Here is a 27,078-nt window from a genome sequence, read left to right as displayed (position 1 = left end):
AATGTCAGAAAATGTTGAAAAATGTTGATCAAAGTCCAGGAGGATGTCATCAAATGTCTTGTTTTGGAGCGTATGTCCATGTGCTCCACTGTGATCAGTCTGCCAATAGGAGGACATTAATTTCTAATTTTAATTTCTACTTAATTTCTAAACTGTCTCTGTGTCAGAAAACAGTCCTTTTCCAGACAAGAATTCACAACTTTAGACAATTTAAAAACGTGTTAAAATCCTTCAAAATCTCAAACTAACAAGACCTGCTGATAACACAATGTGTAAACATGCTGTTATAATCATCTTTGTCTTAAAATATATATTTTATATTTTATCCCTAGGCTGGATATTTGAACTCAGGACCTTTTTGCTGTGAAGCAGCAGTGCTGACCACTGTGCCACCATGCCGCCCCCCCAAGTAACCAACCATATTATATACGTAGTGGCGTCACTGCAACATGGTGGCACACTAACTATATAGTTAGGTAGAAATGACAAAAAAAAAATCGTCAACAACTTTTAAAATCAGATTTTTGACAGACTGTATATATGAGCATTATCAGTGCCAAAACAAGCATTTTTCATGTCCTCTAACAGCTGCATGACAAAGGAATATGATAAAATAAATACACTCATTAAGGGGACTGCAGACTTTTGGAGATATCAGCCATAGAGACGTCTGACTTCATCTTTAATATAATGACCCTCAACGAGCCAAAAAATACATTTGAAACATTTCTAAAAAATCATGACCTCGTTACTCAAGATAAACCACAGACCTTGTTGTGAGTAGTTTCATGTAGGAACTACTTTCTTTCTGCAGTAGAATCTACTGGAACTACTTTATTTCTACCAACAAGCACAAAAACAGGAAATGTGTTTGTATTTTGGGGTAGCTGCAGGTCCTTAAAAAGTCTTAAAATGGCATAAATTCACATTTAATAATAAAAGTCCTTATAAAGTGCACAAAACAGCTGCACGTTAGCAAACTTTGTCCCTGTGTGACCACCAGAGCGTCTACCTGGAAAAGTACAAAACAGCTTTTTCTGCATAGCAACAATCTGCTATACAAATATAACCTTAGAATGCTGTAAATGACCAATCAGAATTAAGTATTTGACAAAGGCGTGTAATAATGTGGTGCTTACATATTGTTTGCTAGATAAATTATCTATGTAGCACTGTGGTTAACCCACGCATCGAGCAAGCTGGGCCATAAAAACATTTTAGTTAATGGTGGACACTGCGCATTTACACACGAGGCCCAGCAGTGCAACTTCTCCTCTGGAGAGTTTCCTCTGACCTGTTAAGTTTCTAACTGCAGTTTTTAGGTTTGCTGCTGAAATATTAACACTATTTGATGCTGTGACATTTCTGCATGCATGGAAATGTTAAAATGCCTCGTAAATCATTAAAATAAATCGTAAAAGGATGGGTCGAGGTAAAAGTTTATAAACTGGGGAAAATAAGACATTCAGATGAGCTCCCTGTTGTGTAGAATCTCATCTTCATTCTATTTCTTCTTTGATGGTGCCTGTGCTACAAGCGAATAAATTAACAAATCTTCTCCACCGCGATGGTCTCTTTCTCCTCTTTGTCCTTATTAACTCAACTTTATGTTCATGACTCATCTGTGGAGGCTCAAGTGCCGTTTCGATGTCCGCTCCCTGCTCTACCGCCAAATTAACAGATCTTCTCTATCGTGAAGGCTTCTTTGTTGTCTTTGTCGTTATTAGATCATCTATATGTTCGCTGCTCACCTGCGGAGGCTCAGATGCCGTTTCTATCTCCACCTCCACCTCCACATGTGGTTCATTTTACTGTCTGACTTCTGGTTTTCTTGTTGGGGAACAGCAAAATTTATCTGTATCAGCTCATCTTTCTGTTCAGGGCTCACCTGTGGAGGCTCAGGTGCTGACACAGCGTAGGCATGGTAACATCCAACCTATAGAACCTGGTGAAAGTGTGAAAACATTTAAAGGACCCAGGACGTAGCCACGCCACGAGTGAAACGAGCATGCAGACCTACAGCGGTCGTAGCCCCCTGCTACCACAGGCCATGGCAACATCACCCATGATCCAGTGTGACAGACGCTGTTTCATAAGAGGTGGGAGGAAGACGTGTCGTCCATCTTTATTTACAGTTTAAGTTCGGTCTGAAGTCAAGCACTAATCGTCCAGTTCAGTGAAGGGTTGACACTGTAATTAGTTATTAAATTAACATGCATCACAGCTACTTCTGTCCTGTTTGTGTGTGTGTGTGTGTTTGTGTGAGTGTGTGTGAGTGTGTGTGCGTGTGTGTGCGTGTGTGTGCTCATGTCCACACCCTTTCAAAAGTGTGTATAATCTTGTATTTGAAATGTTTGTTTATTATACAAGTGAAATGTTTCTCGCACACACAGATACTGTATGTGTGTGTTGGTGTAAACACAGTGACCTAATTATTACCCCGGACATCGCCCCACAGATGGACTGCATCAACACACACACACACACACAGGCACACGCACGCACGCACACACACACACACACACACACACACACACACACATACGCACATGCACGCACGCACGCACGCACACAGATAGAGTTTGGAGGAGGTCTCTGGAGGTAAATGGGGCAGAAGAGAGAAGAAAACCGAGAGAAGGGGGAAAAAGGAGTGTTCAGGCATAAACAAGCGATGAAATGATATAAACACAGGTGAAGGGAAATGATTCATTCTGATTGGATGGCTCTGTGCTCGAGGTTTGGCTCATAAAGTAACACGTTAGCGAACAGCTGTCTGTGACCTAAATCCAGCAGTGGCAAAGCAACTCGATCAGTCATGTGGAGTCACTCTCTTTTAGCTCCATGTTTGGCCTCCACCTCCAGAGGAAAATATCTGTCTGTTTAGCTGCTGTGTTGGCAGTCATTTGGGTTTTATATGGTACTGGTGCTTTTAAACCATTAGCGGTGCCTGAACTGATACTTTTTAAGAAAAGAAGCACACATGATGACTGAAGACATCAAAGAGCAGCTTTTTTCATCGCTTAACTACTGACAGTTTAAAGTTTACTTAAAGCTGCAGACGATAGAGAGCTTAAAAATGGTTGATTGTTGAGTCTCATCTGAGATAAGCTTTATTTTCTCCCTCCTGAGCTCCTTCTATCAGACAAGCAGCACACACTTCATGCACTCATACAACAGTTTACCGAGGGAATTGTGAGTGAGCACAGACCAACAGACATCAACTGTGTGAAATAAAGCAGATACCTGAAAGTACAAACAGCAACAGAGGAGAGAAACTATGTCTCAAAACAGAGATTCAGTTAGAAGCTAAAAAATACCCTCAGTACCTTTAACTTCTAACTCAGCAACAGCCATGTGACATTTTATAAACATTTTATGAATTACATATATTTTATATGTATAAATCCTTAAAGAATACTTCACCGAAAATATTGAAAATAGAGGCTTAGTAGTACTAATTCTTTAAGTTTTTTTGGTAGAACATAATGTGTCACAATTCTCAAGAATGGGCTGCAACTAACAATTATTTTCACTGTCCATTAATCTAGCAATTATTTTCTTAATTAATTGATAAGTTGTTTGGTCCATAAAATGTCAATCTCCAAGATGACGTTTTGTTTTGTCCACACCTCAAAGATATTCAGTTTGCCCAAAAAAGGCCTTAAAAGGTGTTGAAGCATCTTACATGTGATGAACGTCAGTGTTAAATCTTGACTGCTGGCAGTAATGTTGGTTATGAAATGTTTCTGTGGGATTGATGTGACAGGACTGTGCTGCAGGAGACTGTTTAATCCTTTTTATGGAGTTTCAGTAAAACACAGTCAGCTACAGCAGTAGGCTTTACTGCAACATTTGTCCATGGGGAGGCAAACCCTGGCATTAAAGGGGTAGTTCAGATTATTTGAAGTGTGGTTGTATGAGGTTCTTCACCACAGCCAGTGTTTTACCTACAGCAGATGGAGGTTGACATGACCCCAGTCAGGAGAAGAAGCAGGTGTACCGGAGTTGGAAGCTAGGCACTGATCTGCTGTGGACAGGGTCAGCAGGAACACATATTTTAGACACCAAAACACCCCTTTACCTTTCTATCAGACAGACTCTTCTGACAGGAAACCACTGTTCCATCCATCCATCTATCCATCTTCAACCGCTTATCCAAAATCGGGTTGCAGGGGTAACAGTTCCAGCAGGTCTCCCAGGGACCCCAGACATCCCGTTCCCCAGCTACATTAACCAGTTCTGAGATATAATCCCTCCACCTAGTCCTCGGTCTGCCCTGTGTCCTCCTCCCAGCTGGACGTGCCTGTAACACCTCTTTAAGGAGGCAACCAGGTGGCATCCTTACAAGATGACCAAGATGACTGAGTTTCTCACCCTATCCCTAACAGAGATACCAGCCACCCTCCTGAGAAAACCCATTTCGGCCGCTTGTATCCACATTATCGTTCCTTCGGTCATGACCCACCCTTCATGACCACAGGTGAGAGAAGGAATGAAGATTGACCAAGTAGTTGTAGTAGTAGATTGAGAGCTTTGCATTGGTGGAGAGGTGGAGACACTCACTCACACACACACACACACACACACACACGCGCACACACACACACACACACACACACACACACACACACACACACACACACACACACACACACACACACACACACACACACACAGGTGTCATGTTGTGGTGTTAATGAACATTGCTGATAAAATTCATCCAGAGAAACAAAAATTTTTTAGGCTGAGGAGGCAGCGGAGAGGAGGGTGGGGGGTAGATTGACCTTTTGACCCCATGATGTCATCACCTCCTCCTCCTTAATCCTCTGCAGGAGTGTGCATGTGTGTGTGTGTGTGTGTCCACCCTCACTGCTCGCTTAAACATTCACACATCACCAACAAAATATCCTGGGCACGTGTGTGTGTGTGTGTGTGTGTTTGTGTGTGTGTGTGTGTGTGTGTGAGAGAGAGAGAGAGTGTGTGTGTGTGTGTGTGTGTGTGAGTGTGTGTGTGTGTGAGTGTGTGTGTGTGAGAGTGTGTGAGGGTTAAGTTAATGATAAATGAAAGCCATATGTCAGTTTCTCCTCCCTCTGCCCTTCTTGTTCTTCTTTCTGTTTCTAGTCGACTTTCCGTCCAAATGTTGCACCAAGTTTTCACTAAATAACCTGAAAATCTGTCAAATTAAAAAGTGAGTTTGTGTGTTTTTGTCCACTCCTGATGTGTGAATGAGTTCATTGGTCACAACGAGATGATGTCATTTTTTGCTGGTTATTTACAGGCCATTAGCTCGGGGCCACACAGAGATGTGCTGCACTCCACATGGAGCACTCAGTTGACAAAATGAAGTTTAGCATCTAAACAGATGTGCAAAAAGACAGTATGCAGAATGTGTGTGAATAAAATAGAATATAATGTATGAATATGTGCATCAGTTGCATTAGGCAAAATAAAAAAAAACACAAGTACGAGTAGAATATTTGCATTTCCTGAAGACAATCCATGTGATGCTGCAGCTATTCGCTGGTCGAGTTTTTTTAAAGAGTCCCAGTGTGTGTTGTCGCTTCACGTCTGAAGATATCACCCATAACTGGTGGTAACTGAATAATGTGTTCAAGACGTGACAGCATTTTTTAATGGCCACCAGGTGGAGCGACTGCTGCCATGCTAATTCTCAATTAGATATAAATCTGAATTAGAGCCATGGAGCGCTCATATTATCTCAGTCTAACTCCCTCAATAATTTTAAATTCAGCCTTAATAAGTGTCACATGAACCAAGCGATTGAAACAGGAAATATCTGACTTAAACTGACCTTTCTCTTTCACTGTGTGTTTTTTAAGGAGCTGACTGAACACAGCTGTCCTTCTGCACACACGCACACTTATTCCCATGCACACGGTGCACATTCACACACAAACACACACACTTCCACTGCACTGTTTTATTTAGTTTGACATTGTTGCTTGATTTATATAGTGTACTTTATGTTTGTTCTTTGACCGCATGGTTGCTTGTTTGCCCACATGGCTTTTGTTTTTGGTCATGTATGATTGTGAGATTCCTTCCATAAGCCTTTAGATGTTTTTTAAATCTCACCTGCAACTTGTTTCTTTTAATTCTCTCCTTAATGTATTCCCTCTGTTACTGTGCAAATAAATTAAACTAAATGCATCGATAAGAGTTGCACATGCTTACAGTGAAACTGTGTATCAAGTTTCAGCTCATTAAAGACAACAGAATTGTAGAAATATCATGTTACTATCTGCACCCTCTGTGGGTGGGATTATAGGAAAAGTTACACACTTGTTCAATGTGGCTCTACCTACAACATGCATAAATTTGGTCACAATCCAATTTAGCATTGAAGAGTTACGGCCCGTCAAGTGTATCAGGCCACGCCTCCAAATGTTCATGATAACCAATTACAGATAAACATAAACTTTTTTTAAAAATTAAAAAATGACAAGGTTTGTAGCCCAAGGCTAAGAGTTAACCCTGGGATATCTTAGCCCCTTTCCACACACACACGTTGTTAACACAGGCTAAGCTGAGCACGGGGCTATATGACCCACACTGCCACTACACTTCTTCTAGCTGTGGGTTAAAGCCTCAGTGCACTCACACAGGAGTTTTGCATTAACCTCATTAACTTGGCTGATTATCCTCTTCTAATCATTTAGCCCTGTTTTATACTTGCAGCTTTCAGCCCTGGGTCCAGCGGATTTTCAGGGGATAACCCCACAAACTCAGGGCTAACCCTGCTCTGGAGCAGGACCAGCTAGCCCTAGGCTAATGTCAGGGTTAGCCCACTTTGGAATGTTCCAGGATTGTGCCGGTGTGAAAGCTCTTTTAGCCTAGACTAACAGCTCTCCTAGCCTGGGGCTAACTGCTCTCTTAACCTGGGTCTGGATGCAGTTTGAAAAGCCCTAATGTGTGTGTGTGTGTAAAGGGGCTAAGTTATCCCAGGGTTGAGGATAGCCCTGGGCAAAGAATATGTAGCATGAAAAGCCCTTTACATTCCTTCTATTTGGAAAACAATCAAACTATAAGAACTGAAACTACACTTCCCATGATGCTTTGGGTGGGTGTAAGTAGGGAGTCAGTGAGTTAGTTGTGAGCTACAACTTGAGCCCCGGTTCCTTTTGTCTGTATTTAACAGTCTGCTGAGTTGTTTACAGACAATGATCAATCAAAAACTCTGATGGATGATTTGATAAACACTGACTGATCGGTTCAGGCTACACAACTGCTCACTGGCACTGCTTCAGACGGCGAACTCGGCCAACCATCAAACAGCTGCGGTCACATGACGCAGCTGGAGCAGCTTCACACATTACACATGTAACCTCATATATTGAGAGTTTTTTTTCTTAACTCTGGGATTCATCTTCACGCCAAGACTGTCTGAACCTGGAATATCTCTCTGTTTATTGTTCCAGTGGGAGGAACTGATGGAAACAACAAGAGCTGTGATTGGTCAGTTTGAGCTGCTTGTGTTTCTGATGCTGGTGCATTAACAGTGACGACAACATGAAAACAAAAACATGTGACGAAACCTCTGCTCTGCATGATCACAGTGGAAGAAGAGACAGAGGCCAGATTGATCACTGGTTAAAAAATAGATCCAAACGTGAAAACAGGTGGAGCGCACGGACGTATGCTTGGTTTGAGGGCGCATGCAGGGATGCCTGCCAGTAAGGAGTTGCAGGACTGGGTCAAGTGGGTCACAGGAGATTTTATCTGGGTCACCAAAAAATAAAAGACTGTGGAAGAAATTCTGCTAAATCTAAGATTTATATTCAAAATGTGTTTATTGTTTGACTGATTAGAGCCTGTTAATTCTGCCTAAATACACTGTTTTTGTCTCATTTATGAAGGAGGCTAAAATTTTCTACACTATAAAAACTCAAACTCTTAAATTTTGAAAGGGTTTTACCAACTAATAAAGTTTTGTTGAGATAATTTACTTTTCTTCCTTAGATAAACTTGAATGTTTGAGTTTTATAAACCTCCAAAAACTGCAATTCAAACATTATGCAGTAAAACTGAAAGTGAATAATGGTTAATATTTTAATATTTTCAACTAAAACCATTTAATTTTCAAACACTCAAATAATAACAAATCAGATTCACAGCAAGTAAAAGAGGTTCATCAAAAGAAGGAAAGTAATTTATCCAACTTGGTCAGCAAAATATTTTTTTTACAGTGTGTTGCTTTGAAGTTTTGAGTCGTCTCAACTTTTTTTAGGTTTGTTTTCTTGACGAGAGGAAATAAAACAAAAAATTACCTGTTAACTTAGCCTAAATACATTTATTTCTCATTTATAAAGTATTTCATGTGTATATGCATCTGTCAGGATAATATAAGGTGATTGAGAAAAGGCAGTAATTTATGCGCAAATGAACTCTTCTCAAGATCAATCGACAAGGCCTATAAACTGGGTCGGAACGCTTTGTCTTTGTATTTTTTTTTTTGGGAGTTTGGGAGAGTTTGGGAGACACTGGCATAGACCACACACTCCTACAGGGTCATAAGTGATGACTGAACAGGATTATGTTCATGTGAATATATACATAATTTCTGGGGGAATTGTTGAATATTATGCCTTTAATAGACTTTGTTTTGTTTAGAAGAAAAACTCAAAATTCATTTAACTGGTTTACACCTGGCAGGACTTTTTTTTTTTGGACAGCGGCTGCAGTCTACAGATGCACTCTGGGAGTTTGCTTCAGTGTTACATGGACTGTTAGAACAATTTTACAGACTGTTGCCAAAGAGAGACGCAGACCGAAACTTTTTAAGGAGGAAAGTTTACTATTTTAAAGCATGTCATCATCAGCAAACTGTTTGACCCCTGCATCGTGTTGGTGCTTCAGATGTTTTATCAAACTTTTTTGCTGTGAGGTATTGAAGTAGTTTTATGAGTACATGAAGACAGTATCAGACTGACACCTGATGCTGGTATCAATGCATCGCTATTAAAGGGTTATTTTACCATTTATTGGACAGCTTGCTTCCTTCAGACTTATTTCAGACTCACAGGTTCAAGCTGTCACATTAAAAACCACAGCAGCTTCACACTTAGTGGAAGTTAAAAAGTAGAACTTACAGACTCTGAAGCCCGGTCCATGGGAGCCGTCTCTCCTTCCTCCTCCTCCTCCTCCTTCACTGCTGCTGTACAGCGTGGTCACGTTGCCTCGCTCACAGTAGTTGACACATCGCTCCTGGCTACAGCGCACCTTGCAGATGGTTGGCGTGAACATCACCTGGATCCTCTCCACCCCTCCTCCTCCTCCTCCTGTCTGTCCATCAGCTGGCAGAGGAGAGACGAAGACAATGAGGACGGACGTCAGAAACCAGCAGACTCGAGGCTGCAGCATTTCACTCTGTGTTGCTCTCAGAGTTTCTGAGCGTGTTGCATCGTCCAAAAACTCCCAAAACTCTCCGTTTAACTCCGACCAACTCTGACCCTACCTCTCTCACTTCTTTACTCTGTGGTGAAGTTAAAAACAAAGCGGTGCAGGAAAACAGGAGGGAAGGAAGGAAAGAGGAGAAGAAAAATGAGCAGACGCGTCCCCCTCCTGAACACTCCTGTATGTGAGCGAGCGAGCAGCAGTGTGCCTGAGCAGAGAGTGAGAGAGAGAGCGGTAGAGAGATAATTGAAAGCAGTGAGGGACTGGGCTCGGCTCCAAACACAATGTTTAGCAGGGATCTGCTCCATCAGTCCACACTGAGAAAGAGAGAGAGACTATCAGGATATTAATCTCTCTCTCTCTCTCTCTCTCTCTCTCTCTTTTCTTCTTCTTCTCTTCTTTTTCTGGGGTCTTTTTCTAGTATCTGTGCACACGGTTTCATAACAGACTGGAGAACAGTGGAGGATGTCAGGCTGATGATGCAACCCTGGTTTGGGTTTCAGGGGCTGACATTCATAAAACATGTTGAAGTTAAAAGAAGCTGCTGACTGCAGGGCTGGAACTGAACCTGACATTAAAAACTGAAATAACCACAGCAGAAAGAAACTGTGAACAGTAACTTATCCTCAAACTTTCACTAAAAAAGAAAACTAAAAAATAAAACAAAAAACTAAAAAGTAATTTGATGACAAAAACTATGACAAACTCTAATGACACTTGTTGTCAACAAATAAAAATGATCTGAGAAGACTCCAGAATTCCTCCAGCAGCTCCTCTCTGTCCAAGAGCTCCTCAAAAAGCCCCATCCTCCCCACTCACTACGCAAAGCTCTGCAATGTACCTGACTTTTTCACAAAATATAAATATATAGATAAACTTGATAATGAATAATGAAAATATTTTAAAGTTTCAGCTGGGATAGGCTCCAAGCAGTTACAGAAAATGAAGGAATGAATGAATTTTAAAGTTTGTTTGATTTCCACCCTGTTTAACAGACTCCTCAAACTCAAAAGGAGCTGTGGTGCATTATCATCATTATTATTATTATTAATATGACATGGAGTTATTTTATCTCTGCAGTGCAGGTAAGATGATCACTGGCAGTGAATTTTTGCATCAGTGTGGAGCAAAGAAAATGACTGATTAATTGAGGCTGTGGCCTGATGGATCCAAAAAGTAAATAAAGATATGCACATAAACCTGATTGATTCATGACATGTTTCTTTCTTCTGACTGATTGAACACTAGAAAAAAAATCTTTTGCCAGCAGCCATGATGGACTGATCAAACTGCAGATACAGACTGTAAAGATCCCTGAAACAGATTTGTGATATTGTGGTATATAAATAAATAAATAAAACAATAATTGCAGACAGCTGACCAAAATTTCAAACCCACAGGAAATCAAATGATCGACAGGCAGACAGACTCCTCCTCAAACTGAACGCTACGACGACACGACAACCGATCTGTCAAAAAGTGTTTAATTTCTACTTTAAACCCACTGATGCAGTTTTGACAAAGATTCTGACATTCACCAACGTTTTCTTATGTCACATTTGTTCTTGGGTGAGAACAGAATCTCAAAACACTCCAGAGAACACTGACACACATCTGAGTGCTGACAGACGCATGCAAAATAATTTGTAATTGCATTTCCTTCAATTCCAAAGTTGTATTATATTATAGGATTTAACAAAAAAAAAATGCTTTATCATTTTTAAGAAATTCAGTAATTGTTTTCAATATTTGACAAAGCATGATGGTCATCAAAATGAATAATTAGTTTGACTTTCCAGTGCGATTTATAAACATCTGTGAGCTTGTTTTTCTCGGGGTAAGTGAGGGAGTTCAACAGAATCGGAGCAGCGGGAGTAGTGCTATGTTCGCTTTACTGCACCGCTGTGACAAAAGGAGAGCTGAGCCAGAAGGCAAAGCTCTCGATCTACCGGTCAGTCGTTGTTCCTACTCTAACCTGTGGTCATGAAGGGGTCATGACTGAAACAACGAGATTGTGGATACAAGAAGCTGAAATATGTTTTGTCAGGATGGCATCTCCCTCAGGGACAGAGTGAGAACAACAACAAAAAACTATGATTATGGATGGATGGATTATCATTTTCTGGTTTTGTAGACCGATCACTAAATGATCAGGCTGAACGAAAAATGAAAATTATGGTCTGCTGCAGCCCCAATCCAAACTGTCTTTTCCCAAATCTAAACCACCTTATCTTGACCCTCAGGTGGGTCACAGGAGATTTTACTTGGGTCTCCAGATAAATAAGACAGTGGAGGAAACTCTACAAATTTAAGATTTACCATCTTTTATCAAGTATTTAAAATGTGTGTGTATTGTTTTACTGATGAGAGGAAAATAACTAGAGCCTGCTAATTTGCCTAAATTCACTGATTTTGTCTCATTTATGAATTAGGTTAAACTGTCTTGTGTTGTTGTCCTGATATGAGGAAATAAAACACTGAGACAGCCTGTAAACTCAGCCTAAATGCATTTATTTCTCATTTCTAAAGTTTTAACATGAGTTTATGTTTTCAATAAAGCATCAAGATAATAAAAGGTGTTTATTCATGCACAAATGAACTCTTCATTTTTAAAAAGTGTGTCCTCAGGAAAAAAGTTTGTAAAATGCAGCCCTAATCTAACCAAACCTTAACCACAGGAACAGAAACTAGTTTTATTTTCACTGCCATGATTTGAAAATATGATTTAGCTGATCGTGGCATCAGATCAGAAAATGTTAAAATATGCATCTGATGAGCTCGGTACAACTTCTGTCTTTTGTACAACATAAAAATCTAAAGTACAAATGTGTTGCTGTAACATTAATAAAAACAAATATTATTGTTAATAAAATCTTGTTAATTTTGGTTCAAAGACGTAATTTACTTTGATCTTTGCTTTGGAAATCTAAAACTGATCCTTTATCCTGAAGTGGACGTATACAGCACCTCAAAAGACGACAATAAATGACACATGGAGCTGAGTGGAGATGAATGTAATCATATCTATGTCCTTGTTTTCCTCCTCAGGGGCCCCAGAGGTGCAGAGGGCCATGGAGTGTTGAATAGAGGCTGGTTGTTTCTGCTGCTGTTTGTCTATGAGCTCATGTCCTGACTGACTGACTGACTGACTGCAAACACAGACACACACACAGACACACATACACACACACACACACACACACACACACACATACACATACACACACACACAGGTACCCAGTGTGAAGCCTGAAGCAGTGAAGCAGAACGACTATAAACATGAACAAAGTAGAAACACTGTGAACACTGTTATAACAGCACCGTTACACAATCACACACTCCACCTGCACATTTGTGTCTAAATGTGTCCGAACTCTGCCAACACAAAGACTCATGACAACCAGGTCAGAGAACTGACCTGAGGTCTGTCTTTCTTTACCGTACACACAACATCTGTCACACGTCTGGGAACATGGTGACATGTGTCATGCAGACTGACCCTCGACACACGTTTGATTTGTGAAATCAGACTTGACTTCAGTCTGTTAACACCGTCACGACCTGCTGTCATGCACATATTAACATGAGACCAGCTGATGTTTTCAAATCTGTATGTGTATTAACTTTGTTGTAGGGGTGTAACGATTCACTCATGCATTCAATGCATCAGGCTTTACTGTGTTAGATATGAGTGCATCAGGTCAGACGTTATGTATCAGTAAAAAGTTGAACCTGAAACAGAAGAAAATCAGTGCAGCACTAGTGTATCTATACGTCTCATGAGGACGTGCAGATGTTTCATCTCTGGCATCAGTGAACTGTAGCTGTAACTTTCCTTTGTTTTCTCTATCCTCCTACCTCTGCCTGCACCGCTCTGGCTGGACGCCTGCTACCTCGCTCACACAAAACAAGCGCTCCCTCTCCTGTCTCCCCTCTTCATTTCTGCTGATGTTGCACCACCAAACTTTCATAACGAGCAAGTGTGGATTAAGGTTGTGTTTTATAAGAAAAATGAGAACCAAAACGTGTCTGACAGCAGAGAACAGAGACACGAGTCTGACCCACAGAGATGTCATGTCACTGTGAGAGCAGGTAACACTTCACTGTTCCTCCACACCCCACTTCCTCTATACGGTCAGATTCAATCAGAACCACATATCTTCATATGAAACAGAGCAGCTGATCATCTTACTGCAAAAATACATTTTAAACAGTTTTAAAGTTTGTTCACAGATTCTCATTCAGGCTACAGGATCTCATTTACAGGTTAGATTCCTAATAAGATGTTAACACCACTGTAATGTCTCCTTCTCTCCGTCTTCTTGTAACTAATAGAACCCTACAAATATAGGATTAATAGAATCAAAATCCAAAGATTCATACGTTGCATTTTGACTGGACTGAACCATACCAAAACAATAGATATTTAAAAATTAATGCATCATATCTTCGATCATGTATTGAGATCTGTATCAAATCTTCCCCTTCAGTGAGATTCACACCCCGAGTTCACTGAATTGAAAAAACACAATGCTGCTGGTACCTGACTTTCTAAAAGTGTATGAGAACCTTTTATGGTGCAATGGTTCCACTTAAAACCTTCTCTGGAGGCTCTATCTAGAACCTTTCTACCTTTCTAAGGTGCTAACAAGAATCCATCCAAACCAAAATCCTTTTTTATTCAAAGGGTTTCATCTAGAGCCAAACTCTGGGTTCTACCGAGAACCTTTTAATATTCCAAGAGTTTCAGAACAAACCAAGGAGGTTCTACTGAGAACCATTTTATATTCCAAGGGTATTTGTTCCATTAATTTTCATCAGTAAACGTTCTCCAGCAGGTTCTCTCCACAGCTGGACAATAACAGGAAGTGTGTATTGATCTAATCACAGTGATCAGGGCTGAACTGTGCGGTTGGATTAACAGTCACCTTATCTGAAGCTCACATTCAGTCACAATCACACATTCCAGCTCCATTAAATCACCCTCAGCTTGTTTTGTTTTTAATGTATATCTGACAGACGTGACCTGTGTGTGTTCACTTCATCTCTCAGCACCTTCGTATCAGCTTCTACACAAGAATGACCTGCGTGTTGTGGTATGTGTGTTAAATACACGGTTAGATTGTGTTAACATGTCCAAACATGAGGACGCCTGATTAAAACAATGTCTGCTCTCATATCTCTGAGTCCCCCCCCAGACAAACATCACACAGAGTAAATAAACACACAGTGAGGTTTGGTCATGGAGGAGTGCATTACTGTCAAATATTAATTATTATTACAATTATTTACTCATCATTTTTATTCTTCCTGGAAGAAATGAACTTCTGCATCAGTGAACCAGGGTAAAACAGACCTAACTAGCTGGTAACAAGCTAGCTAGCATTGACTTTACTTTCTGTCTTTGTCCTTTTTGATCATAATTTGTTTCACTTGTGTCTTATTAGTTCCTTGTCTAAGTTAGTTGTTGTGTCAGTTTGTCGTCACCCTTGTGTGTTTACCTAAGCTTTTTGTTCATTCATTTATTTTATTAAAAACATTTGAACCGTTTCTGCTTCGCCCGTCTGCATTTTGAGGTCCACCATCTTGTTTTATTTTGACACACTGTGACACATTGGGCTGACACAGCTTCACCTGCTCTAACTGTTGGCTAGCAAGCAAACATATACCAACGTTAACATGATTTTATTTTCTATTAATTTCAATGTGATTCTGACCTTTCTTAAGTCCCGCCCCTTCCTGATCTGTGCTCCAATAACAGCTGAAAAAACTTGGAAAAAACTCCCGAGTTTCATCTGAAGGCAGCATAGATGCTCAGTTTGTCTCTGTTCAGAAGAAAACTACATTTTGAAGAAGGTTAAAAGATGTTGCTAGGGGACATGGAGGGATGACATGTATAAATCTTAATTTAGCTAATGTTAACAAGCTAACGCTAGCTAACGATTGATGTAGATTAGCTGGGAAGTATTTTGCAAACATCAGCGATCAGATGTAACTAGCTAGTTGTCAACTGATAATATGCTGCTTCCAAATGGAACTTGTCAACTTGTAATTATGACAGTCTCGCACAGCCAGACGTCTCTCTGCAGTGCTCAGTGCTGAGGAAAGTCCTGGCTTCACACATACACATTCTGCTGTAGGGGAAAAACACCCTGCCTTCTTTGCATTTCTTTACACCAATCACAAACATCTTGGGCGGAGCTAAGCCCAAGATGCAACGACGGTGCTGCTGCAAAAGTGCCAAGGGGGAACTGTTAACATGACTACATCACTGCAAAAGAATGTTTGTTTATGTTCATACCATTAGCATCCCGGGCGCTAATTTGCTGTTTTCAGCATGTAGGTTGCAACTAGGAAGTGTTTCTCTTGCTTCCCAGAGACTTTGAAAACATAGATAGTGGAAGATGTGATGCCGCTTGAGGCAGGCGACCAGTGACAGACTTATACCTGCACTGTGCATCTGATGAGTGACACCTGACTTGCTAGTCAGCTGGCATTTTGCTAACATTAGCTAAGATGTGACTGTATATATTGCTCTGTATATAATCAAAATATGGTTTTCTTTTTAAATATAAATGAGCCTGGCACATTAGCATATCCATCCTCATAACAATCCTCAACTGCACTTGAAGTTTAGTGCTAATTAGCAAATGTTAGCATGCTAACACACTGAACTAAGAGGGTGAACATGGTAAACAGCACACCTGCTAAACATCAGCATGTTAGCATTGTCATTGTGAGCACGTTAGCATACTGATGTTCAGATCATCACTGTGGCTAAATAGACAGTCTCACTGAGCTGCTAGCATGGCTGTGATCTGGTCTCATTTACTATTTTATTTTATTCTTTCTAATTCCTCTTTAAATGTGAGTTTTTTGATGCCTTATTTCTTTTATTTCTTGTCTTAGTTCGTTTTAATTCCTCTGTAAAGCACTTTGAATTATCTTGTTGGTGAAATGTACTAAACAACCTGGGTTCCACGTCCAGCTGTGGTCACATCTGTGTTTGTCCTGAAACAGTTTGACACTTCAGGTCCATGAACTAAGTGTTGTTAATGTTTTTGAAGTGACTGTAGTGGATAGAAGTAACTGGACGTTACTGACCTGTGGGGGCAGTGAAGTGAACGCTGTACTGGCCCTTCTGAGTGTGGAACGTCTTCACGCTGGTTCTTACTGAGGATGGTGATGTTGATGAAGATGAGGAGTTAGAGGAAGAGGTGGAGGTCACAGTGAGGAGCTTCTTCCTCTCCTTCTCAATGTGCTTCATCAGGAGGGCGGCCATCTTGTCTCCTCTTCCTCCCCCTGACAGAGTCTTCCTCAGCAGTACGGCCTGGGCCTCCCGCAGACTGTTACACACAAAAACACACACACACATCATCATCATCACAATATACTGATGAATACATAAAATGTACACAGAAATACACAAAATATACACAACATTTTAAAGCCGTTTACCCTGAAAACACTGAGTAAATGTAAATACTGAGCAGGTGTGTTGGATTTACTTAAAATAAGTAGCAATGATAAGAACAATATGAACTCTTTAACATTTCAAAAGTGAGAAACACACAAAACTGAAACAAAAATGGATTAAACAGTGTTGGATATGAAAGTTTGTGGGACTGTTGTGTAACATAGAGAGTCATTATGTGTGGAAAGAAAGATTTAAAAATGATCATAAACAGAATGAAGCAGCTCAGAGAACAAACAACACACATTAATCTGAACTGATAACACACACACACACACACACACACACACACACACACAGAGAGAGAGAGAGACGCCCTGCAGTCTGACTAAAGTTTATTTTTCATTCCTGATTCTGAACTCAAACGTTACAGCTGCTGCTTTTTATGACGGAGCAGATAAAACTAAATCACCATGACATGCTGTGATTTGGTCAGTGGACTGGAAGGTTTATGAGAACAGAACGTGTTCTTGTATGAAAACTTCAACATGTAACATTAGATTTATATTTCTGCAGAAGACAAACTATTTTTCTTCTGATCAATTAGTTGTTTGGTCCATAAAATGTCAGAAAACATTGAAAATCAATTAATTAATCCTGTCACAAGCTTGTCAGTTGAAAAATAGTACACTGGTAACCCAGGTGTAAAAATGTGCTATAACTCATACTGTATTAAAATATATTTTTTAATGAAAATGTCAGTACTCTGAAGTTGTGTCCAAAATGATTTAATCAGGCATTAAAACGGTCAGCTATGCCCTAAGGACCCCTGTCTCTCCTGGTTTAAAAAAGACAAGAATACTGCTAAAATGCCATTTATATATTTATTGCTAAACTAATAGATATTTTCCAGCATAAATGAAAAGTAAAAATCAAAACCTCCACGATGTTCTGTTCACAACTTCCATGTTCACGAGTTCCATTTGAACTCAACACAAACTAAGCTGTTAGCCATGGTAAATGTTATACCTGCTAGCATGTTAACATTGTCACTGTGAGCATGCTAACATGCTAATGTTAGCATTTAGCTCAAACCACTGCTGTGTCTAAGTTTAGCCTCACAGGGCTTCTTGATCTCTGATGGTGTGTTTGGGTGTGGCCAGCAGTGCTGTTGTACGTGTTCATGACCAGCAGGGGGCGACTCCACTACTTGCAAACAGATGTCTGATTGTATGCAAGCTTATAGTAAAATGAGGCTACTTCTTTAATTGGTTTGTTACGACCCCCAAGTTTGGGCTAGGGGATGATGGTGTAACAATAAATAAATTTAACCGGGTGAAAAAGGAATAAGGGAGAAATGAGACAAAGGTGTAAATTAAGTGTATAATTAAGTTAACATCAAATTAAATGAAACAAAAAGTTAAAGCTAATATGTGGACTATACCGCATTACAAAGTTGACACAACCACAATTTTACTGTGCCTGCACAATGACAATAAAGTTCTTGAATCCTTGAAGCTAATTAACAAATACATTACGTTGTTTATTTTATAAGCTAACTAGCTAATATGCTAGCTAAAGATATTCAGTTTAGGAGGAGTAAAGAAACCAGAAAATATTCATACTTAAAAGCTGAAACCAGAGAATCTGGTCTTTAAAAAATACTCAAACCGATTAATCAATTGTCAGAATAGTTGGAGATTGATTTAATAACTTAAGTGTCGCAGCTCTACTTCGAGCCTTGAGCTGCTGTAACAAGTGAATTTCCAGAATAGGGGTTCAGTAAAGTTGATCTTCATCAGCTAATTTTATTTGTAGTTTTTATTAATCACTCACACTTTTTCTACTTGTACTTTGATCCTTGACCTCCAGTATTGGATCAATAAAGCTGAGCTTATTTATCCACTGGTTACACAAAGAAGTCCAACTGTATGTAAGCTTATGAGAAAATTATTCTACTTCTGACCTGATGAATGAGCTCAGTAAACGGTTTCCTGGTGAGTTTATGGTCTCAATCATGAGTTTAATGTCTTCTTCAACACAGTGTTATATTCATTTAGTAAATTATGGTTCCATTTAGAGTAAATCAGACCATAAAGCAGGGTGTGATTCAGGGCAGGGCCACCGTCTGATTGATACCACGGCAACCTGTCAATCAGGATAAAAACTTAACAATGTTCTCCAGCTCCTGGTTATCATCCAAATGGTTTATTCGAGATACTGCAGCCTGTTGGAAGAAACTACACTTCCCAGAATGCCTCCAGAGTGAGCTCCCTGTGGTCAGTTTTCCCACAGTCTGTCCTGACCTGGGCTCTGACCCCTGACCCCAGTGACCTTTGACCTCTGACTCAGGGTTGTGTTAGAACTCAAAAGTGTGCAAACGTCTCCTCAGAGATGGACAAACATTTTAACCCTCTGACACCAGATTGATTTACAAAGAGTCACATGACTGTGATGTTTGACGTCTGCATCACAGAGGATAAATATTCAGATTCTTTTTTTTTTTAAGTAAAAATGAAAACTGTGATGCAATTATTATTCCCACAAATCATGAATCATATCACAACTTATGTCAAAATAATGATAATAATAATAATGATTTCAGGTGTTCCTGCAGTGTGTGGTTCTCAGTACTGTACAGTATTTACAGTGTGTATTATCAGGTGAAGAGCTCCACCTGCTGCCCAAACACAAAACTGCAACAGAGTTCTCTTCTTCTGTTACCGTCATCTACTTTTTCTTTTAATACTTTTATGGACATTTTACTGATGATTCTTATCATTCTTACATACTTCTACTTGAGTAACGATCAACTTTGGGAAACAATGATAGACATTTTTCAACATTTTCTGACATTTTATGGACCACACAACTGATTGATCAGTGAGGAAATTATTGCCAGATTGATCACTAGTTGAAAAATAGACTCAAACGTGAAAACAGGTGAAGAAGTGCACAGACCTGTTGTGACAGGATTAATTCATTTTACTTTTGTGTCATTTTTTTAATTAAATTTGGTTCATAATGGTTTGTTTTGGTTTATAATAAAGTTTATTCAAGTCAGCATTTTAAGATGTATTTTGTAAATTATTGGAGACGACTCACCTGAGTGACTGCTTCTTTGCTCCGTCAGTCTTCACTTCCTCCTCATCATCCTCCTTCTTCTTCTTCTTCTTCTTCTTCTCTCCTGTCACCACAACATCCAGACTTTTCTCTCCCCTTGGTTTGGTATTAGACTCCAGATTAAATCTGGACTCTGTACTGGGACCAAAACTCAGCCTGTCTTTGTCTTCAGACTCCAGATGTCGCCCGTCCTCTGCCTTAAACCTCGAGTTTGACTCCAGATTCTGGACTTTAGAGGATGTTGAGCCATCCACCATCTCAGACTGTTGGATTAAACTTTTATCGTCTGTCTCAGGACTTTCTTTTAAATCCAGAGAAACGTGTCTCTCAGTCTCAGACCAGGACAGAGATGCTGCGTTTGGGCTGTTCATCACTGAATCAGACTTTGGGTTTGGAGCTTCTTCTATTTTAAGTTCAGCCATGTCCTCATCTCTCCCCTTGATGTCTCCCTCTGTCTGGCGCTGGATGTCATTAAACTCCCCCGTCCTCGCGGTTCTCCGTCCCACATGAGGACTCTTTGGGGAGGCCTGGTTCTCCTCCTGCAGAAGAAACACCTTGGAGATTCCTTGTCTGTCCTCACTTTTGACCACAACATCTTCAGTTTTGACTTCAACGGGGGTGGTGGAGGAGAAGAAGGAGAAGGAGGAGGAGGAGGAGGAAGTGGGTGGGGCAGCAGCAGCAGCATTGCTGGTGCTGGAGGGGGGCAGAGCTAACATGGCTGTTAGGAGGGCGTGGGCGGGTCTCCGGGCAGGTTCTGGAGAACTGTGGGGTGGTCTGAGGTTCAGGCGTGGGATGCTGGTGGGATGGATGGAGGTCACCATGGAAATTTCACATCGGTAGCCATGGAAACCTCGTCGACACACACAGCGGTTAGACGGCCGACACAGTGCGCCGTTATGGCAACGAGGAAGACACCTGGCTGCAAGAGGACGGGGGACAAAGAGAAGGGAGGTAACTTAAGACATTCACAATCTTGTCAATTGAAAAATAGGGTTAGCGTGGAGCGCTCAGGGCGGCTGACGCGCTGTCAGGCACGTCACCGGAGCAAACCGCAGAGTGCGCAGGGCGGCTGCAGCCTGGCAGGTCAGACCTGCACTGAGGTACACTGGGATTTCATACATGCACTTTTACTTTCTCTGACTGTGTGTAAATCTGATGTTTTCACATCAGAGATGATGAAGAAAGACATTAAAACACGAGTCTAACTGGTAAAACTCACTCATGCAGACTGAAAGAGGAATTTAATGTGGAGCTGAACTGAAAGAAACTGAAAGAAACAAATCTTTGAGTTTCTGAGTCTAGTCACAATCTCTTCAAACTGATCTGCATTCCCTTTGACGGACAGACAGGTCCAGTGTGTGTGTGTGTGTGTGTGTGTGTGTGTGTGTGTGTGTGTGTGTGTGTTTCCTCAGAATTTCTTCAGAATTTTCTTCTATCAGGACAATGTGACCAAAGAGTAAAGCTTTACTCTGTGGGCTCTGAGCCCACTTGGTTTTGTGTGTGTGTGTGTGTGTGTGTGTGTGTGTGTGTGTGTGTGTGTGTATGTGTATGTGTATGTGTGTGTGTGTGTGTGTGTGTGTGTGTGTGTGTGTGTGTGTATGTGTGTATGTGTGTGTAAATCTGTTTCCATTCACGAGTTTCTGCTCTCTGCAGGACTTTTCACAGCCAAGCTGAATAATCCAGTGCTGAAAGAAACCATTGGGACCTGTGTCTGTGTGTGTGTGTGTGTGTGTGTGTGTGTGTGTGTGTGTGTGTGTGTGTGTGTGTGTGTGTGTTTTCTACTATTTGACAATAATTCAACCATTTCTTGTTACTCAGCATGTTAAAGAAACAGTTCAACATTTTGTGAAATCTGTCTCATCCTGTTTAATTCTCATGTCTGTGTGGAGCTGGAGTTAGTTACCTTAGCTTGAGTTAGCCTAGCTTAGCATAAACTTTGCTGTGTTATTGTACTCAGCTTTTTTGCTAAACTCCTACCTTGAGGAGTGACTGTCCAGTCAGAACTTACTGAGAGTTAGTCGGTCACAATCTGTGGAAAAAAGTAAAAAAAACAGTTTTGTCTCTGGGCTGCAGGTTGGTATTTGGTGGGAGTGTTTGCTCGGCTCTTTTCTTTGTTATTTGTTTACATTTACTTTTTGGTCTCTGTTTCAAACGTCCATCCCCTGGCCTACAGTTACCCATGATGCCCCTCTGTGCTCTGGTTCATTCAGACATTTCCAGGCATCTTTGGTGAAGCACAGCTTTTCAGTTTTGATTCAGATGAATGGACGACTGTCAGCTCTTCTAACAGGCTGCAGCAGGAAGGAGTCCACAAACCCAGATATGTTAGCATGTTAGCACCTGTGGTTCCCTCGTCTGAAGGTCACAGGGTTCTATGTTCCACCTGATATGAAGCAGTTGTCCTTTTCACACCTATACATTGTGGAGGCATCAAATGGGTGTGTCTGTCTTAATATGAGGTGTTGGTCAGGTGTATTACTGGAGCATTTCTCTCTTGAGGCAGCAGGAAGTGACCAACAAAAACCAAAACCCTGCTCTAAAGTCAGTGGAGCAGTATTTTGTTCTGCTAGTTAAAACATGCTGTTCACATAGAAAGACATACTAACACAGGAGTACAAAAGTACACAAATTCTGTCCTCAGTAGAAGTACTGATTCGTCTTGTTTACTGCAGTAAAAGTGAAAAAGTTCAGGCTCTGAAATGTCCTCAGTGAATAAAAGTAAACAGTCATCCTCTGACGGACAATTCTAGTTTCGTCTTTCACAGCATTCTTCTGGTTACATCATTTTCGTCTCGTTATGCCTGTTACAACGCCTGTCTTGTTTTTGCCTTGTTTTGTCTTTTTCATATTCTTACTTTTTTACGTTGTTTTTGTCTTGTTCCGTTGTTTTCACCTTGTTACGTCTTTTACATAAATTTATTCTTGTAATATCTCATTATTTCATTTTTGTCTTGTTACACCTGTTCCATCTTTTATCTGTGTTTTGTCTTGTTACATCCTTTGCATAATTTTCATCTTGTTACATTTTTTTAGTCTTTTATGTCACTTTTGTCTTCTTACTTCATGTTTATCTTGTTGAATCTTTAATGTTATTTTTGTCTTGTTTTGTATTGTCGTACTGTATTCGTTGTGTTACCTCATTTTCACCTTGTTACATCTTATTGATGAAATGTAACTAAGTACATTTACTCAAGTACAAGTCATAGATAGCATTTTCTTTTCATGCAACTTCTATTCCACTAAATCTTACAGGTACTTTTGTACTCTTTACTCCATTACATTTATCTGACAGCTTTAGTTACTGGTGACTTTACAGATGAAGATTTTTACACATTTTTACTGTTGTATTAGGACTTTTACTGAAGTAAACTATCTCAGTATTTCCTCCATCACTGATCAAAAGATAAAGGTGTAGTAGATTTGAGCAGCTGGATGAGTTTGTGTGTGTCTACATGTGGTTTATATAAATTATTCTTTAGATTCAGTCCAGAGTCTCTGTGGATCCCAGAAGCGGTTCTGATCTGCTCATAAATCCAGACCTGCATATGGACTCAGAGTCCAGCTGAACGTCACTCTTTGAACTGAGTCGTAAAGCAGCTACGCAGCATCAATCAGCTGTTTATAACATCTGTATGATCAGTCACATCTGCAGTGATTCAGCAGCTTTACACTCAGGCTGGATGTTACAGGACACAACTACTTTATTTTAGTTTTTATCACTCTCTGCTTCCACTCCAGTACATCTCAAAGGCAAATATGGTACATTTTACTCCACTACTTTTATGTAATCATTTTAGTTACTTTTCATTTATTTATTATTTATACAAAATATAACAATTAACAAATAAATTATAATGTGTTATTACAACACATAAAATCATGAAAATGAGCTCCATCTTTACCAGCTGCAACATTAAAATGATGAACACATTAGTGCATCAATTATTACAATGAAATAATAAAATGTATTCTGAAATGAGACTCCATAATGAGTACTTTTATTTTTGGTACATGAAGTATATTTTGATGTTAATACTTCTCTGCTTTACATTAGTAAAGTTCTGATTGCAGGACTTTAACTTGTAGTCGGTATTTACTTAAATACTGAAATAAAATATAATATTCATCAGTATGTTTTAAACAAAAATCAGTATATCTATAGGTTTGGTATGTATGAATACTACATTACCCATGAGCCTCAGCGACCGTTGCTATGAAGAACACTGCCTCCAATGCTGATCAGAACTTCAACAAATATCAACAAGAGTCTGCACCTCTCTGATTGGATGATTCTTGCAGCAATGCATTCTGGGACTCGTAGTTGACTCTTCTCCTGAAGTTGTTGTGTTGCCTTTTAAATTTATTTTTCACTGAAAGTAGAATTTATTGAATATTTAAAACAGGCAAGTCTTTTTTTTTTTTTTAGATTATTCTTTGACTAACAAAACTTTTTTTATTTTAGATTTTATTTAAAAAGTGCCAGAATGTTGAGATGAAACAGTGAGCAGCAGACAGCAGAATTAATGTTTCTGTGCTCCAGATGACCGACAGACGGCAGCTTTCTGTTTCATATCTGCAGCAGGAAGATATTAACCTGCTCCTCATCGTATTTTACTGCAACATGACCGACAAGAAAGGTGGAGCACAGGTGCAAGTGCAGCACAAGGACTTCACATGTTTCAATTGACAAGATTGTGACAGGATTCAACAATTAATTTTTTATTATTTTCTGACATTTTATGGACCAAACAACTAATCGATTATTGGAAAAATGATTGCCAGATCGATATTTTCTATCAGTGTGTACTCACGTTTGGTGCATCGTCTGGTTTTCGGTGACAGAGTCCATCCGACACAACATCGACCTTCACACACATGAGGACTGCAGACACAGAGAGGGATTACATTACTGATTACTGATCAATAACTGAAGACACTATTAATCAAACATTCTATTTATTATTCCAGATAAATAAACCAGAAGATGTGCGAGAGCAGGAATAATAATCCACTGATATACAGGCTTTGTGAGGACTTTTAAACTTTGCTGACACTTAAGGCTGCAACCATCAACCAATTAATCAATTATTAAATTGATGGACAACTATTTTGATAATCAATTAATCAGTTTGAATAATTTTCTAAGAAACAGAGAGTGTGTTTTTGTTTTATTGGTTGTGAAAGTTAAACTTTGTGTTACATTAAATGCGTGTTTGCAGCCCATCGGCCTTCTGGGAAAAAGAGTCAATTAGCAGATCAACACTGAGTTCAACACCGCCGTCATCAAAGTGACTTCACAGCTGTGTGTAACAGGAAGTGTGTGTGTGTGTGTGTGTGTGTGTGTGTGTGTGTTTGAGGAGAGCTTCACCTCATTTGAGAAGTAGAACCTAACCAATAAACTATTAATAGTTTCAGACAGTGTGTGTGCGTAATGACAGAGATTTGTGTGCATGTTTGGATCTCTTATTTTTTTATTGTTTGTATTTTGAACTTATGTTTGTTGCATTTGTAGAAATATTTTTACTGTTTGTGTCTGAAAGAGAATAATGTCACTGACAAAAAAAAATTGTAATAAGGCTGAAAACTTCATCAAAATTTTATTGAAATCACAACCTGGTCTGCTGCAGTTTTCAAATGACAGGATGTGCAATATTTGTTAAAGGTGAAATGTGTTAAAATATTATTTTAAATGAAATATTGTGGAGCTGCAGAGGCGTTTTGTCCAACACGTCTGTCTCTAGACTTCAGAAATATCTTTGTTTAGTTCAGATCCCTTAAAGAAAAAAAAAACAAAAAAAAAAAAACACACACACACACACACCAGAATCATTTTTAAGTGAAAATGAGAATAATTATGTAAAAATTATAATCCCCTCTAATATCACATTTATAATATCAGTCAAAATAACTGCAATCTGATATTTTCAAAGTCCATAAAATGTAATAAACTAAACAAATGCAGAAATGTTAAGTTGCGTAGTTAATGAAGTGTAAATGAGGTCTAAAAGTTGTCGTGTGTTGAATGTTGAAACTGATCATTCTGATAATGTGATCTGTTATCACATTATCAGAATGATCACATTATCACATGATCATTCTGATCATGTGATAACAGATCCATAAGTGTTTGATTCAGGTTTGATAAACACGACCAGAGGATGGAGAGAGACGAGACTGTGTGGACAGAAGTTGTCTCTGTGCAGAGGATTTAAGCATTACTCACACTGAGCTGAGTGTATTGTAGCAGCAGAGGAGGCCCCACCACACACACACACACACACACACACACACACACACACACACACACACACACACACACACACACACACACACACACACACACACACACACACACACACACACACACACACACACAGTAGTGGACCTGTATACACAGACAGTCTGGTCAGGTCCAGTCTCTGTCTGTTTGATCTGACCGTCTCAGTTCTGAATGTTTAAATCTTTATTTATTTTATCGTCTTCATTCAGGCACCTGGTTTTAATTCTGATTGATCTTCTTCATTAGTTTTAATCAAATCGTTCAAATTGGTTTTGTTAGATTTAGTTTTTTAAAAAAGCCATTTTATTCTTGTTTTTATTATTAGTCTAGTAGGAGAAAGATGTTCCCAGGCACCCGAGTGACATTTTTTTCGTAAACTGTTTTTTTAGGACCCAGTTGAGAATTTTTTATTTTGTCATACAAACATTCAACTAATGTCCCATGGGGTTTGTATGGCAGCCATCTTGAATTGTGTCCATGCAAACGGAAAAAAATGCAGATTTTCATCATTCCTGAGTCAGACAACATACAAAAATAAATTAACAGAATTTTTTATGAAATATTGACATCAGGAATCAAATGGAAAGGTCACTGGCATGTAAAACCACTCACCACTGGTGAGAAATAGGAAAATAACACATTTAAGGCTCTTAACAATTTTGCCAATGTTGCTATTTTGTTTTGCAAAAGTTTTCTGCAGCAGCCAAATCAAACTAGTTTATTCTTTTACATGATTTACAAGGTTATTATATGGATTTTCAATTATCTAATTGATTAATGGACTGGTGCTTTCAGCTCTGCTTTGTATTTAGAGTAAAATATGTACATGAACTGAAGCTGTGAGATA

The 27,078-nt window shown here is 39.6% G+C and overlaps 1 protein-coding gene across 1 annotated transcript in view; it reads right to left on the bottom strand.

Moving 5' to 3' along the window:
• Positions 1-27,078, bottom strand: part of ltbp4 (latent transforming growth factor beta binding protein 4) — a 68,101-nt gene that overhangs the window by 36,705 nt on the left and 4,318 nt on the right. Inside the window, exons 2-5 of the mRNA XM_084717717.1 lie at positions 24,763-24,833; positions 19,934-20,870; positions 16,519-16,760; positions 9,111-9,314 (exon numbers count right to left, since the gene is read on the bottom strand). Of these exons, the coding sequence (XP_084573843.1) occupies positions 9,111-9,314; positions 16,519-16,760; positions 19,934-20,870; positions 24,763-24,833 (1,454 nt within the window). The remainder of the gene's footprint in view (positions 1-9,110; positions 9,315-16,518; positions 16,761-19,933; positions 20,871-24,762; positions 24,834-27,078) is intronic.

Source organism: Lutjanus erythropterus, chromosome 4 (assembly GCF_056507025.1).
Source record: "Lutjanus erythropterus isolate fLutEry1 chromosome 4, fLutEry1.hap2, whole genome shotgun sequence".
Taxonomy (NCBI): Eukaryota; Metazoa; Chordata; class Actinopteri; order Lutjaniformes; family Lutjanidae; genus Lutjanus; species Lutjanus erythropterus.
The sequence above is the reverse complement of the archived record's forward strand: the minus strand, read 5'-3'. Positions and strand labels throughout refer to the sequence as shown.